The sequence below is a fragment of the Macrobrachium rosenbergii genome, chromosome 1 (assembly GCF_040412425.1).
Source record: "Macrobrachium rosenbergii isolate ZJJX-2024 chromosome 1, ASM4041242v1, whole genome shotgun sequence".
NCBI lineage: Eukaryota > Metazoa > Arthropoda > Malacostraca > Decapoda > Palaemonidae > Macrobrachium > Macrobrachium rosenbergii.
The window spans coordinates 46956858-46975207 of NC_089741.1; the positions used below are offsets into that span (position 1 = coordinate 46956858).

The 18350-nt window shown below is 37.5% G+C and overlaps 1 protein-coding gene across 1 annotated transcript in view; it reads right to left on the reverse strand.

Annotated features, from left to right (window-relative positions):
• Positions 1-6824, reverse strand: part of ATP8A (ATPase phospholipid transporting 8A1) — a 126983-nt gene extending 120159 nt beyond the window's left edge. The window contains exon 1 of the mRNA XM_067095585.1: positions 6576-6824. Within this exon, the coding sequence (XP_066951686.1) occupies positions 6576-6687 (112 nt within the window). The 5' untranslated portion in view covers positions 6688-6824. The remainder of the gene's footprint in view (positions 1-6575) is intronic.
• Positions 6825-18350: the final 11526 nt, after the last annotated feature.

The window sequence follows — 18350 nt, forward strand, 5'->3', positions numbered from 1 at the left end:
TTTTTTTACAATAAATTTCATTATTTGGCTTGCTAATATTTGCGGAAATGTTTATATTCGTTGTTTACAAACCGACAAACTTGTCTTGTGAAGATGATAAATTTCCCTGACCAAAATAAAACTAAGGCAACAAAAATACAAACTATTGCCTGGTCTCAAAACGATTTTCTGTTAACTCTTTTAGACGGTTTCAAGAATTCGCTTCCACCTCCAAATAATGTATCACAATAACAAGAAACTGGTTCTCCATCTACTGAATGAAATCAAAATCGCTTACACCTGACGACGTCTTAATTGGGATTTCAAAAACAACAACAGAAACCAAAACAGTGAACTCCACTAGCAACGAACCATTTATATGTATGCGCCAGGCTAATATGGTTTTGATTCAATTTTGATGAAACAGAACTGAGACAGTTGTTCCTGAGAAACATGCAAGCACGAAGGGCATCAAAGAAAATCAGGATTTTTAAGCAAAATGTGTATTAACGATGTGTCCACCTACTCCGAGGTGCTAGTACTGAAAATGGCTGAAGCTCCTTGGGACGCCGTGTTTAGTACTAGGCCCTCGGGGATGGGACGCCGTGTTTAGTACTACTGTAGCTCCCTCGGGGATCAAAGTATTATGTACACCCATTTCTATATTGTGTGGTCAACAAATTATATTAATAAGCGATATCTTGTGCTGCCGTCTACTTTACTTAGCATGAGTTTGCCCTGGACTTTGACAAAGGTGGATACGTACCGGGTTAATACCTCTTACGTCTTTACGGAACTAATTAAATGGGGATTTTGGAGCAAATGGCTACCTATCATGGTCCTGACTCGGTAAGAAATTAATTTCTATCCATATCGGAGTGTTATCGGTCAGTTAATGACCACACGGTCACTCTGGAATCATTACCGTGAAAAAGTTGTTAGGGAGATTTCTCACCTCTCTCAAAAGACGCTTTGCAAAAACGTCATGCTTGCTCACTGTTCATGGAACTTACGTGCTTGGAAAGGTTTAGCCGTTTAAAAGGTTAATTTATTTTACTCCGTTTACCTTACATCACTGATGTAATAACTAAGTAGGTAGCACTACTGTTTGGGAGAGCATTTTTTTTTATAACGATCCAAATGCCTTGAGAATTTCCACTCGCGCCTATACAGTGCACGGCTATTGAAAAACAAAGTGCACAGAAACTATATTTATTGAAATACAACGTGCATTTACAGTAAATAGTTGCTGAAATACAATTATCATACACACACAATATACATACATACATATATATATATATATATATATATATATATATATATATATATATATATATATATATATATATATATATATATATATATATACAAAACAAAACAAAACAACAATAAGTCGACTAAAGCTAAATCAAAAGAAACTGGAAGATTATCGTGTATCCAGTTACACTGGGAAGCGTTTATGCCAGCAAAAGGTGTGAATAATTGTTACTCAACTTCATGCACTGACTAAATCCTAAATTATTATTAGTTATAACTGCGTATTAGTCATCATGATGTAGTATACAAACTTTCAGAAAAGACGAGAAAGTAATACCCCAAAAAATCAACGTAGGGAATCAACACACCAATCAACTTGATTTTATAACAATAAAATATCCCAAGACCCCTTGACAAAACTTATGTCAGAATCAATAACATAAAAGAAGAAAAAAACTCATAAAAAATCATGCATCTCAAAACCAATACAAATCACCTTCCAGCCAATAACAAATCACGTTCATCAATACCAATAACGAAGTAAGTCTACCATGACCAATAACGGGTTGTGTGTCAATAACACTACCGTATCATTTCTATGGAGGGCAACAATAAATTATTTCTATTAAATCAAGATAAGCAACGATAAATTATGCCTATTAAATCATAACACAAATTCAATTCCGCACCAAAATTAATATCATACTTAAGCTCAATATGAAATTACGAAATTAGTTATCGCATAACCGATGACAAATCACCAATAAAAATAGAGAAAAGGCTATCCGGATATACCTCACTAGTCATAAGCAATGACAGAAATTTATTTAAGTAATAACTTACACGAGATTACATGAAATCTTGGACACGCTACACACGCACGCAAACGCGCTGGCGCACACGGGTGTAAACTGTCATACAATGACGGCACATAAGTATGGGGAGATATTATATCAACATTCTTTTTGAAATATCAGTTAGTACGTTCAGTAAAACTGGAGGAAGATTTTATATATATATATATATATATATATATATATATATATATATATATATATATATATATATATATATATACATACACAGAAATTTATTATTAATGAGATGGTTAGTATAAACTTCAGCGTGTGAGGTCCCAAGTTTAACTGACTCTCCTGCGTTTCAGTGATTCTATTCCTATAATAAGGGCTTTAAACACATTCTACAATTCCTTATGTCAGATGCGAAACTAAAAGAGAATAGGCAAAAAAAAAAAAAAAAAAAAAAAAAAATCGATAGTAGAATGGGCAAAAAAAAAAATAAAATAAAATAAAATAAAATAAAAAAAATTCGATAGTACTGAATACATAAATACCATCGAATCTTTCATATCATTCATAAACAGATCCCTTTACAGCAACATCATTAATAATATGACTTCTATGAAAGGCCTAAAAAAAGGGGGGCAAAGTACACGATTACGTCTCACTAATATTTTCAGGCAATACACGAAATACTATTTTAAAAGCGGACATCTCTTCTAAATACAGTCATATCTAAATACAGCAGAGAAATCATAAATAACAATTTAAAATATACGACTGCAGCCTGACTGACTGACTCCAAGCTTTGTAAAATGCACTGTGGTATAAAATCACATCGAGAGAAGAGCACCAAGTGTTGTATCCAGGAAACAAAATGTAAGACCCTATAACATGGAGTGTGAAATAAGGGTCCTGTCTGTTATAGTAGGGGTAGTGGAATAGGAGCTCTAAAATAGGTAGCGTGAAATAGGGTTTCTGTCTGCCATAACGTAATGGGACAAAAGTTCCTACCTCTTAACTAAACCTGAAACCGGGATCGTAAAAGGAGATTTCGTAAGGAAAACTCTACATGGAAGAGATTGTTTAATACGGTTTTCCACCTATAAACTGTGTTTAAAATACAGGGCCCCAGCATAGAGAGATTATATTGAGAGCTTCCTGTATGAAACCTATATTTTACCTACGGACTGAGTAATAAGATCCAATAATACGGGTCATTAAATATGCTTTTTTCTAAAAACTACACTTAAAAATATATTTCACAAGACTGACACTGAAGGTCATTATATGCGTATGCCTACAATGCTAGACTACTCCAATAAATTTCACACGTACATAATATATATTTACCGAAATTTACCTTAACCCTCTAAATGCCGTATTTGGCACGATGTAAGTCAAGCTTTCATATGTAACTTATCACGACGCTTCACTTTTAATATCTAACTTTCCACATCAATACTTACCTAACTTATCACAACATTTCACTTTTAATATGTAACTTATCACATTTCACTTTTAACATCTAACTTATCACAACAACTTCACTTACAACTATAAGCGTTCCTGATTGACGTGAAATATCAAAATACTAACTACATGAGTTAATCGTTTTCATAAATTTATTAACATTTAACGGTAATCTTTTGAAGTTTACCTTTGCTCTAGGGCAGGGCCGTCCAACCCCACGCCCGTGGGCCAAAACAAAAGTGGCCCGTTTGATTTTCAAAGTGGCCTGCTAGAGAAAAATACAAAAATAATTTCTCTTTTTTTCATAAAAATTAGATTTGGTTTGATTGAAAAGAAACATTGTTGCAAAATCAATAAAAACAAAAAATATTATATATATATATATATATATATATATATATATATATATATATATATATATATATATATATATATATATATATATATATATATATATACACACACACACACACACACACACAAACAGGTGGCCCGCATGACTTTTTGATTTTTCAAGAATGGCCCTCAAGCTAAACTACTTGGACGGCCCTACTCTAGGGTAATCTCACCACGATTACATCTTTCAAAGGTCTAATTTACAAAGGTATTTTTACTTCCAAAAACCAAATCTAATGTCAACGGAGCTTTAAATCGAACTATATGGTAATATCTCTGGTAAAAAATATGTAATATATCAAGTAGTTAAAATTTGAATTTCAACTTTCTGTTGCGAACAAGGTGAAGTTAGACATATCCTCTAAAATGAATGTTTTCTTGTTGTGATTCAACAGCTTTCTAATTATTTAAATGGAAAGAAAGAAAGGCGGGGACACCATGTAGTACTACTACTTCTATAACCCTGAAAACCACTGTGCTTTGTCTACAATTGTAGTATTAATATAGTTTTCCCCCACTAACTTTCTTTCTACGGCCGAGAAAACCTATATTCTGGTCTTACAGCAAATACTATTCCTTTAATAGGTCTTTAATTTATACAAAGCTAACTCTAACGAAGTTTCTAACCCTCCAAGGAACCACCGACAAGAGTATACTTGAGGGCATGAATATACCTGTAGGACAAAGTATACTGGTAAGACCTCGAACACCGCCGCCCCTCACTATCTAGGAAATCGTAGGTGTAAGTATTTTCGCTCGTGTATTCAGACTCGTGTTTATAGTCGCCTACGGAGTCCCTCAGGGCCGACGGCTTCAGACTCCACGACCTGCGAAGTGGAGGACGAGCCGCTACCAGAGGGTAGAAATGCGAGGTCTTCCTCGGGCATGTGTTTACAGAGCGCCTGTGAATGGGAGATCGACATCGAACGACGGCAATGCTCGACGCTGGGTTGGGGACGTCCCTAAGCGTGTCCACATACGAGGGGAATGATGAGGGATTTGCTGATGTTGACAGTGAAGATGATAATGAGGATGATGAGAGCGAGGGGAAGTACGGATTGGTAAACATTCTCACGAAGGACAAAGGGTTAAAGGTAGGTGGGTCCACGGCTCCCGAGGGGGGGATCCCGCCAAATAAGCCCGTGACAATTGCACCCGACGAGGAAGAGATGGGGGACGTCGAAGTGGCACCCGTTAGCATAAAATTGATGGCAGAACGCGAGGTTAAATCAGGCCCCGATAGGGGAAAGGCCGCTAATGACTGAGGATTATGACTGCGAATGAACGTAGCGATGTCTCTCGCCGTGGGCAAGTCAGTCGTGACTGAAGACTGAGATACTCTCGAGGAACCGTGTGAAAGCCCTGAAAAGACTGACCTCACTAAGCCTGAGCCAGGCGTGGCCATTTCATAATCAAGAGCTGCTGCCTGACTGACAAAGGAACTGCAACAAGGCACAAAAGAATCGCTGCTACTTGGAATGATACTTTCGAGGGGAATCGAGCGCCCAAGGGGCAGCTCCCGTTCGACGGGCACAGCTAAGGGTGTCAGGGGTCTATTTCCGGGCACGGAGGCGTCATCTGGGTTCCCACGAGCGGAGACGAGTTCACTACTAGTCGAGGGTACCGGCGCAGGAGCTAAATGATCAGAGTCATCCAAAGGTGCCTCTTCATCAGCCAAGGGCGTTAATGGGGAGGCTGAGGGAACACCCGAAGGAGACTCAACAGGAGGGGAAGCAGACCGCTGCATATCGTCCGACGCCAGAGTACCAGGTGATGCCTCCAACCGCTGGGGGGCGCTCGGAACACGCGAACCCTCAAAACGAGACAGGGGTCCCGGCAATTCTGAATCTTTTAACACTTGAGAGCCGCTGGGACGCGAGGTGCCATCGGTAATCGATGATCTAACAAGCACGGAGGTGCTCGGATATTCATCTTGGGTTTGAACGGCTTCGCTCGGCGGCACCGATGTGCCTTCTTCGGTGTCGTTATTAGACGACATGGCCTCTTCAAGGTAAGAGAAGATAATAAACAGCAGTTAATAAGTTGATCAACTCAGAAAAGCTAACCGCAAAGGACTTATTCTTGCACAATAATACAATTCAATCCAGTTTTCATGCCGTAAAGTAAGAACTAGTTCCTACCAGTATCAAGATTACCTATAACATGTTATTCTATCAAACTCAGTTGCACTGCCACAAAGTTTCAACTGAAGACAGCGAACAAGATGAAAACAGTGCAACGAAAATGAAAATATTCAAACATACAAGATTGCGTGCAACCATGTACATCCAAATTCACGTGCATAAACAATCAAGAACATTACATTCACAGAAGACGAATGAAACTTACAACAGAAACAAAAATAAAAAGTATACATGAAAAAGTCTTAGGGAAGATCACTAAACGAACACTAAACACGACACAGGGGAAAAAGAGTAAAGGGTAAACTTTATATAAATAAACGAAGGAAGGCGGTTGAGGAGAGAAGAACGAGGAATGAGGAGACCAGCAGAACGTTTCCTAATGAGATGACCGAGAGAGAGAACATATCAATATCACTTCTCTTTTTTTTTTTTTTTTTTTTTTTGGAAATGTCTATACAACACACAGCTGTCACTCTCTATTTATTTATTTATTAATTTTTCTAGCATCCCCTGGTCGACGTACCTGGATGTGCGGGGCTGGTGCAGGAAGGGCAGGACATCACCATCATCCTAATCATTTCCTTGTGCTCCTCCCCGCTGCTTCCCATCAGGAAGGTCTTGGGTACGCTACTCATGCTGGCGGTGTCGACGAAGGAATGCAGACAAGACAGATACTGCAGTAGGATGCGGGGATCCTCTTTCTATGTGTGTATAGGATGCGAGGGTGATCCTTTCTTTGGTGCAAAGCTCGAAAAGGAAGGTGGACAGGATGTTTATGGGCTTTCGATGGTGGGTAGTGTAAGGATGATTAAGAGCTGCTCGAAGATCTGTTTTGGATTGATTAGAAAGGAGTTGGTCAACGAGGTCGATCACCTCCCTTCGGTGCTGGGGTAGCCGTGTGAGTTACTACCTGGAGGAGGTCCTCTAAAGTGGTGATAATAATAATGGTGGTGGTGGCACTAGAATGGTTGTGGTTGTGGTTGTGGTGGTGTTACTTGCAGGTGCTGCTACCACTACCATACAGTAGGATTTTGGGGGGGGAGGATTACAAAATGAAAGGATACTCTTTCTAGCGGTCCAGTTTTCAGAAAACTCGGCAAAAGTCCATCAACTACAACGCTACTTTAACATTTTTTTTTCCATGAATTTTTTCCCCCCGCGCTGCGTTATATATTTTTTTATTTTTCCTTTCACTATGCAACAGTAATTGCCATGCACCAATCAGCAACACGCAGGTAACTTACACCTGTATCTCCGGATGATGGAGGTAAACATGATACAACGGAAGGGTCATTTGTTCACGGACATTATTCAGAGTGGAGCCGCACACGCTTCAGGCCGCCACCGTATCAATTAAACACTCGATTCCAACGACCATCTTCAAGCTCAAAGGTCATGCTCGTCGAGGAAGGAGAGTTGCTTTGCCTATATATATATAAATCTCGATTTTTAATGCCAGCTTAAGTGTTCTTTCCAGGTTTAAACTATAAGAAACATTTGATGGAAGTTACACACATATCAACGTTATTCTTTCACCTGGGTGTTGCTCTGTTTGGTTTCAAAGGAATTCACATCTTTTCAACGATTCTGTTATCACACTTCCATTGAATCACCTTTTTCATATGATAACGTGCCACATGGGCCTATTTTCAAGGAAAAGAGTCTTCATTTCATTTCTCTGCAAGGGAAAATCAAAGTTGCACATGATGACAAGTGTTATTCATTTCAATCCAAAGGTAATACAAATCCCCCAAAATAATTCAGTCACAAGGTCCGTTACGTAAAAATGCTTAACTAAATAAAACGATTCACTTCAAAAATAACAAGAAAATCATGTAAAAACTATTAAATCTGATGCATCAACGACAGAACAGTTCTCATAATCCCAAATTAAAATCACAGGAACCCATTTACCAAACCACGCAAAATCCCTCCACGAAAAAAAAATCATAGTTTTCACTTATAAACGCAACTTCTAATCCAACACCCCAAAAAAAAAAAAAGGCTGCGAGAATCTCTTGGATGTCTGTCCATCTTGACCAGAGAAAAAAAGGCGAAACCTGTTCGAGACGCGATAACCAAAACTCGCCAGCTGGGGATCGTATCGATGTCTGCGAGACACACCACGCGTCAGAGTGGAGGCGCACCATTCGTGTGCGTAGGTTGGAATGTGAAAGAAACATCACCCATTAAGGGAACATAAACCAAGGCAATAATGAAAGCGCGTGGTTAAAATCTATCGCGGTGTAATAACAGTGCTTATCACGGACAAGGTGGTTTCAGCCGGCTATCATCTGTCGTTACCTATTGACATCTTCGATTAAACTAGCAGTTTTAATTTCCCATACATACATACATACATACATACATACATATATTTACAAGCCCTAGAATAAATACCGGAAAACTGCCTGGAATAAATTACAGGAAAACACAGGTGAAGTTTTTGATGGAAAATAAATACTCAAGAACATAAAATCTCAACTTAAAATTATCTTCACCCAAAAAACAACATAATATTAATTATTTAAAAAACGAGTTCAGGTGTCATAAACAGAGAGAGAGAGAGAGAGAGAGAGAGAGAGAGAGAGAGAGAGAGAGAGAGAGAGAGAGAGAGAGCGTTAAACCTTGCTCCACACACTAGTATAATCTGACTAAGTTAAACACGGCGGGCAAATACCTTAGAGTTTACCGCATGATGATCGACACGCTTCAAAAGCCTCGATCCTAACACTGAGACGCATATGCCATTGGCATAGCTTTTACTATTCAATAATTCGAGCTTGACGGCAACTATCCATTCATCTTTACGTTTATAAAACGCAACAACGTTCCCTTGTTATAAAAAAGAAAAAATTAAAAAATTCAGGATTCCAACTTAAAAATTCTTTATAGTCTACCGAATCTGTCAGCCTGATAACAACTGCATTTCCCGAATCGTGACTTATACTTTTCATGTGTGTGTGTATACTGTATGTATGTATGTATGTATGTATGTATGTATATATGTATATATATATATATACTGTATATGTATGTGTATACATAAACAGTGTATCTACAGTGGTCGTATAGCCTACACAAATTATGGAGAGAGAGAGAGAGAGAGAGAGAGAGAGAGAGAGAGAGAGAGAGAGAGAGAGAGAACATGGGCTGTGTGCAGACACGTACATACACTATATAAAAGGTCACAAAATCGTACAGAAACTTGTGTCTCTCTGAGACACACACACACATATGTGTCTCTATATGTGTGTATATATATATATATATATATATATATATATACATATATATATACATATAATATACATATATATATATATATATATATATATATATATATATATATATATATATATATATATATATATATATATATATATATATATATATATATATGTGTGTGTGTGTGTGTGTGTGTGTGTGTGTGTGAGAGAGAGAGAGAGAGAGAGAGAGAGAGAGAGAGTGACTCTGGCCCCAATACCAGGGTAAATCAACTTGAAAGTGGCTTGCCTTACAAGAGGAAAAAAAAAAGGGCGGGGGGAGGGAACCGCTATAGATATGGCAATGTTGTCTCTGGCGCCACAGGCGGGTGTGGTGCCGGCAAAAAAAAGAGACACGAGTAAAGGAGAACTCAAAAGGAGAGACAAGACGAAAGATGAGAAGAAAGAACTGAGGAGTTCCAAAAGCAAGTCCTGTCTGTTCTTGTAGCTAGATCTTGAGTGTGTATCTAGCCAGTGTCAATGGTAAAGGAATAATAATAATAATAATAATAATAATAATAATAATAATAATGGCAAAATGAAGATAGTTGTAACTCCAAATTGTACATGACAATGGTATTGTCTTCCTTTATTTTTCCAAAATATAATGAGGATTAAAACACAAATATAAAAGCTTTTACAGAAGTTCTTAGTTGCCATTTTGCTTATACATATATGTCTGTGTGTATATATATATATGTGTATATATATATATATATAGATAAATATACATACATGTATATATATGTATATATGAATACTACTAATTAACAAGGACAGAAATACATAAAATAACGCCTAAAATATACAGCACTTTGGGCATTTAGAACCCGTACTCTAGAGTTACAATTCCTGAGCCTGGCAGATTGTGTGAAATTTGACCTTTCAAATATTTAATTAACAAAATAGTAAGGATATAACGACTTCCTTATTTCTCTATTATTTCAGTTTAGATTCTAAAAATCGTAAGGGAAGTCACCGAAGAAATTCCCTTCTCGAAGTGGGATTCAAACCCATGGTGGCTTCTCCTCCCCTAAATGGAACTCAAACCAAACCTAGTTGAAGATTATTTGATTTCCTTTAGTCGGCATCTGAAATTTCGTCTCCTAATCTTTCAAGCTTAATATTCTTATTTTTTTCTATTTTAACTTTAAATAGAATATGACTTAATGACTTAACAGTAAAACATGAGGAGAAATATCAATACAAAACCCCTACGAAAAATTATCCTATATCAGTTACGACGCAGCTCTCCTAACTTATTTAAATCAATAGAAGCTATATTCCTCAATGTTACGGCGACAATTGAGCACAACTAATAAACACAAAATAACTGTGCAATACGTCAGAGCCGACAGTTTCATGCAGTGAGACTAAATGATATCACTAAAAATAACTCGTTCATTTTCTTTTCACGGACTCCTACCAGGCTGAAATTATATTACCCCGGCTTCACAATGATAAAAGGTCACACTGCCGCCACACAGACGAACGAAAGGTCGAACAAAGGTACGTTTTCTTACGGTGTACCAAGAGAGTTGGGTCGGACCATTCCTCAGATAAGACCTACCTGGAAATTACTCTGGGTTATCACAGGTATGAGATCGAACGAAAGAAGGCCTAGTCTCTCCGTCAAGCCCAAATAATAGCTTCAGGCTAATTTAAATATGACTTAGATCGAACAGACGTACTCCTTATGTCAATACAAACCATCTCTCTGGGCTACTCAAGTATTAATTAGATCGGCCCAAGGTCTTCTGTGGGTAAAACCTATAGTCAAGGGGAACAATGTACACCTCTTCAGGTCGAACGATGTAGAACCCATATATTCATAAGGTTGAAAGAACCCACATATTCTTGAGGTCGAACAAAGTGGACACACACACTCTTAGGGTCGAACAATGTAGAACCCATAGAGTCACAAGGCAGGAAAAAGAACCCGCATATTCTTGAGGTCGACCAAAGTGGACTAACACTCTTAGGTCGAACAATGTAGAACCCATTGAGTCATATGGCAAGAAAAAAGAACCCACATATTCTTGAGGTCGACGAAAGTGGAACCTATACATTCCTAAGTTCAAACAATGTACAGTAGAATTCACATGTTCTTAAGGTCGAGCAAAATTACTCCTTATAGCAGGGTGACGGCAGATATAAATGCCTTATGAAATGAATTGAATTGAATATAGAATTTAGGCCAAAGGCCAAGCACTGGGACCTATGAGACCTATGAGGTCATTCAGCGCTGAAACGGATATTGACAGTAAAAGGTTTGAAAGGTGTAACAGGAAGAAAACCTCGCAACTGCACTATGAATCAACTGTTAGGAGAGGGTGGAAAGTCACATGGAAGAAAGAGAATATGAAAGGAGATACGGTAAAAGAAACGAAAGGGGGTTGCAGCTAGGGGCCGAAGGGACGCTGTAAAGAACCTTAAGCACTGCCTAAAGTAAACGCCTTGTGTCCAAGCAAGATCTTACTTGGGGGACCTCAAGGTATTTTGGAGAGACCAAAGACTTCTGTATGTTGAACCCAGTTATTCCTTAACGTACAAAAGGAATTTATTTGGCTGAACCAAGACATTAGCAATCTGATGGACGAATCTGAGATAATCTACATAAAAAATATACAATGAGATAGACTGTTTTCTTACATGTTAGAAAACACAACAATTAGAATCAGAGGTTAGCCTCCGGATAAAGCAGGTTATATATATATATATATATATATATATATATATATATATATATATATATATATATATATATATATATATATATATAATGTGTGTGTGTGTGATGAATGAGAGAGAGAGAGAGAGAGAGAGAGAGAGAGAGAGAGAGAGAGAGAGAGAGAGAGAGAGAGAATTGAAATAGTAACATGTAAAGGGATATTCCTTTATACTAAAAAGGTCTGGAAAATGGAAAGGCAATGTGGGTGGAAAAAAGGAAACTGGGATAAAAGGGGCGAGAGGGGTAAGGAGAGGAGGGAAGGGACAAGGGAGGGGGTAAGAAAACAAAGAGGAGTGGAGGGATTGGAGAGGATGGGAATATGACACACGAGGATTAAAGGAGGAGGAGGAGGAGGAGAGGGAGTGAGGATCCTGAAAAGACTGTTAATAGGAGCGGGACCTCCCGAGGGCGTTTCTACGAACGGGAGCGTAAACATGATTATTCGAGGAGGAGGAGGAGGAGGAGGAGGAGGAGGAGGGAGGAGGAGGAGGAGGAGAGAGGAGGAGGATATGAGACAATCTGAGAAAGAGAGAGAGAGAGAGAGAGAGAGAGTGAGAGGAGAGAGAGAGAGAGAGAAGAGTGTGTACACACGTGCATATATATACTATGTAATATAAAAGGTCACTAAAAATGTACTGAAACTCCTCTCTCTTCTCTCTCTCTCTCTCTCATATATATCTTATATATATATATATATATATATATATATATATATATATATATATATATATATATATATATACTGTAGTGTGTATATATATGAGTGAGAGAGAGAGAGAGAGAGAGAGAGAGAGAGAGAGAGAGAGAGAGAGAGAGAGAGAGAGAGAGAGAGAAGGGTGGCAGCACTTATTTTGGAGCTAATACTTTTTACAAAAATAAAAATTGGCAGCCCAACAAAAAGCCCATCAATCATTTCATTTTGAAAACATTCGATTTTATTAACAGCGAGATGAACGTCATCACCATTTACCCAATAATGTTCTATGCCCACCCCCGCCCCCCTCTCTCTTCCCTTCCCACCGTTACATGTGCCTTTAAAAACCTTTTGGCATATTAAAAGCGCCCTCTCACCCCCTTCCATACCTCCTTTCTGCTTGCCTTTTTGACCTTCCGTATTTTGTCTAATAGCACTTTCTACCCCCTCTCTCACTCCATACATATATACATACGTATGTTCATACATACATACATAAACAAATGTGTAATTATACAAGCAAAGACATACAAATGTGAGAGTAGTTATGGTCGAGTAGTATAAGCGAAGAGAAATATATAAATAAAAGTATAGATACATGAATGTACAGACCATCATATCCCTTTGGAATAATCCACAATTTCCTACAAAGAACATATGTATGGATTTATATATATTAATATTACATATATCTATATATATATATATATGTATGTATATATATATATATATATATATATATATATGGTATATACACACACACACACACACACACACATATATATATATATATATATATATATATATATATATATATATATATATATATATATATATATATATACGAGACTTTGTATATTATATATATATATATATATATATATATATATATATATATATATATATATATATAATCAACACAATCAATCATAATCATGTGTGGAACAGAAATAAATTCTCTGATTCACATCAAGATCGAACCAGGTCTTCAATTGAAAGGCAAGGGCCCTGCCCACTAGGGGCCATACATGTTCCACCTTCTTTTTTATGACTTGAAAGACCTGTCTGATCCAGTTGTAAGTCATAAATTTCTTTATATATATTATATATATATAGTTATATATATATATATATATATATATATATATATATATATATATATATATATATATATATATATATATATACATATATATATTAAAATAATGCAACATGTCAATACATTTAATTTTCCGCTGGATAACTTGGATAGTCTGCTTATGAACTACATTTAACTACCACAAAATTTATACCACGATAATGCAGGCAAAATAAAATACATCCCATAAAAATACAATGAAGTGGTAAAACTCAACTGAAATACTGTTTTCATTCTTGGCAGGACAGGAACACTCTATCGAATAAAACATCACGCCTTTTTAATTCGTACATTTAAGCTTTTGAAATTGCGTCGTTGTCAATTGCTGGTATAAGAGAAGTGATCTTCCCAGGAGGAAAAGAAATTTTTAAATTACTTAAGTCAAAACAGAACAAGAAAAAACAATATCAAAATAATTCCACTTAAGAACATCATGAGATAACCTTGGCACTACACGGACATCTGTTCAAAACGATTACAGTCAGCTCTAGGAACAAGAGCCCCGTGATGGCATAAGGCCTGTGTCATTCGCCTATGAAAACTACCACTAATTCAACAGGAATCCAGCCACCGCAGGAGGAATGCACAACTCGTGTTTTTATCTGCCTCACTTCCCATGTTAGCTTGATCTCTATTGATATGACGTCATTAGTGTTTATACGGTTCCAGTGGCACCCGACTAAAAATATAGATCTTCCAGTCTCCATGTTCAGAATTTCACCCCCACCCCCGCCTCTCTTCTTCTTTCTTCTTTCTCTTCTTTCTCTCTCTCAGAGCAGTTCAATCTCTTCCTCTCAGAGCATCCATTCTAGTTCTTTAAGACATATACATTCTGCACACATACATACATACATACATACATATATATACGTACATACATACACACATATTCATACATATGTGTTTATGTTGGGAGGTAGGTATGTATGTATGTATGATTGTGTATGTATGTATGTATGTATGTAAATATAAGGAGACCAGTAACTCCATCACCATTCGAGGCCCTTCGAGAGAGCAACCCTTACCCAGCCTCCCAGCATCAAGCATCCGATATCAGGCAACGTAAGAGACATGAACACTATGAACTCAATTTCATGGAAATACGTAGACATACTAAGCATTAATACCGATAGAAATATTCACCTACTAAGTGTTGGGGGTTAAGAAATGCAGTTTACTTTATAGTGTATAGCGGGGAGAGAGAGAGAGAGAGAGAGAGAGAGAGAGAGAGAGAGAGAGAGAGAGAGAGAGAGAAACATACATCTATAACAATATTCCCTAGGGCTCCCGTCTGGCAATCAGCTGTTTGTGTACATGTATGCATGTATGTATGTACGTATGTATGTATGCATGTGTATATATAAGAGAGAGAGAGAGAGAGAGAGAGAGAGAGAGAGAGAGAGAGAGAGAGAGACCTATAACAATATTCCCAAAGGCTTCCGTCTGGCAATCAGCTGTGTTTGTGTGTATGTATGCACGTATGTATGTATGTGAGAGAGAGAGAGAGAGAGAGAGAGAGAGAGAGAGAGAGAGAGAGAGAGAGAGAGAGACATACACCCATAACAATATTCCCTACGGCTCCCGTCTGGCAATCAGCTGTGTTTGTGTGTATGTATGTATGTATAAAAGAGAGAGAGAGAGAGAGAGAGAGAGAGAGAGAGAGAGAGAGAGAGAGAGAGAGAGAGAGAGAGAGAAACATACACCTATAATATATTCCAAAGGCTTCTGTCTGGCAATCAATGTGTTTGTGTATGTATGTATGTATAAATTTAGAGAGGAGAGAGAGAGAGAGAGAGAGAGAGAGAGAGAGAGAGAGAGAGAAACATACACCTATAACACTCAATATTCCAATCTACGTATGTATGTATTTGGTATGAGAGAGAGAGAGAGAGAGGAGAGAGAGAGAGAGCTTCCTGTCTGGCAATCAGCTGTGTTTGTGTGTATACGTATGTATGAGCGCTCTTCTCCCTTACAGCCACCCCTACTTACTCCTTCTCCCCCCATCCCTCATCCACCCCCCCACCTTCCTCAGACTCCATCCAATCCCAATGCACCCCTTCCATTACCTTCCCCCACCCATAACCATACCCTCCCATCACAACTACCCATCTTTCCTGATCAATACTTCAGAGCACTGTCCCCTGCCTGCCTTCCCCTCCCCGACAATCGCCCAGCTACTCACAAGCCCACCCATTCTAGCACACACGTTTTCCTTCCTCCTCTCTCCTCCTCCTCCCGCCCACCCACCTAAAAATCCCACACACTCTCGACTTCCCAATGATGATAGTAGTAGTAGTAGTAGTAGTAGTAGTAGTAGTAATAGCTCAGAATATCTCCACTGGCCATCTTAACTTTCACATAAAATTACTCAATTACCAAATTTCTCTAGACTGTAATAGTAGACGTAGAAGTACAACTACATTGCAATACAGCAGTACATCATAATTACCCTTCCCCTTCCCTCAAACACACACACACACACTCACACCCACACGCACAAAATAAATGCATTCTACTACATAACCTGAGATATATTTTTCCGCTTCATTCAATAATGCTAGGTCAGTAGCTTAGTAGCAACAGTAGATCTGGCCATCTTTCCCTTAAATCGAAGTACCTTAGTAAAAAATAATGTTACCAACATTCCAACGCTTCCATTTACTTTAACAGTCACCGAAATACATTAGTAAAAACAATGTTACCAACATCCCAAAGCTTCCACTTTTACTGTAACGAAGTCACTATCAATGTAGGTGACAGTGACAGTTCGAAGGATTATAATGTTATGATGTTACAACAATCACCAGCTACAACTACAACCCCATAAGCGACATCTTAACAAAAGTCAGCAACAATAACTACAAAAGTATTATTATTGTTATAATTTCAAGCTAAAAATGAAGCTATGGCATCAGCTATTAAAAGAAAATATAAGTAGCGAATATCAGATATACGTCAACTTCCCCTAGCCAGCGATACTTTTTCAACAGTTGATAAAGTAAACACAAAACATAAACAAATTTTGACGGGGAACCGATAGGCCTAAATTTACTGTTGAGAGGAAGCCTGGAGAGACTGGGCCACATAATCACAAGGACACCCCCAAGGCATGCCAGATTTCAATATACATTGTCAACAACCTTTATATATACAGTATATATATATATAGAGAGAGAGAGAGAGAGAGAGAGAGAGAGAGAGAGAGAGAGAGAGAGAGAGAGAGAGAGAGAGTCACTGTAGCTATTACAAAGTATATATTTGGAAAAAGTGGCCAGTGGATTCTATGAATATATTTTTGCAATAAACGCTTAAAAACTATGGAGAGAGAGAGAGAGAGAGAGAGAGAGAGAGAGAGAGAGAGAGAGAGAGAGAGTGAGTCACTGTAGCTATTACAAAGTATATCCTTGGAAAAAAAAAGTGGCAAGTGGATTCTATGAATATATTTTTGTCTTGAGCAATTAACGCTTAAACACTATGCTACGATGATGAGAGAGAGAGAGAGAGAGAGAGAGAGAGAGAGAGAGAGAGAGAGAGAGAGAGAGAGAGTGTCAGAGAGTCATACAAGCAGTATATAATTGAAAAAAAGTGGCAAGGGATTCTATGAATATATTTTTGTCTTAAGCAATAACGCTTAAACACTATGCTACGATGGAGAGAGAGAGAGAGAGAGAGAGAGAGAGAGAGAGAGAGAGAGAGAGAGAGAGAGAGAGAGAGAGAGAGAGAGATAGTCAATGTAGCTATTACAAAGTGTATACCTAGAAAGAAATAACAAGTGGATTCTATGAATATTTTTGTCTTAAGCAACAAACGCTTCAACACTATGCTGCGATGAAGAGAGAGAGAGAGAGAGAGAGAGAGAGAGAGAGAGAGAGAGAGAGAGAGAGAGAGAGAGAGAGAGAGAGAGAGAGAAATTCTCTAGACTCTACCCTAGTGACTGAGATTGGAGAATAGAGTCGAATAAATATAGGAAAATTATTCATGACAAACGTAAGGATGCAAGGTTTGGCAGACAATAATTGGTTTTTATGCCAACAGCGAAGCATTTGTTAGAATACAGAATATGCAAGTGGGAGAATGAGTAGTTCAGCATGAAAGTAGGTCTAAAATGTGCATTATGTGTCTGAGGCTTTTCAAATAGTAGTAGTAGTAGTATTAGTAGTAATAACAATATTAATAATAATAAATTATTTATTTTACAATTCATAATAATGACGATAATAAAAATTTGAAACGATTAATAATAATAATAATAATAATAATAATAATAATAATAATAATAATAATAATAATAATAATAATAATAATGTTATTCTGCACTGCATAAAAACCACGATGATAAAAAAATTCTTGAAAAGATTAAATCATCATTACCAAGAAAGTCAGAAAGTCACAAACATATTGAAAGTTACAATTTCTGATTAAGAATAACGTCAGCGAGAGTAACAAACAAACAAACAAACAAACACACA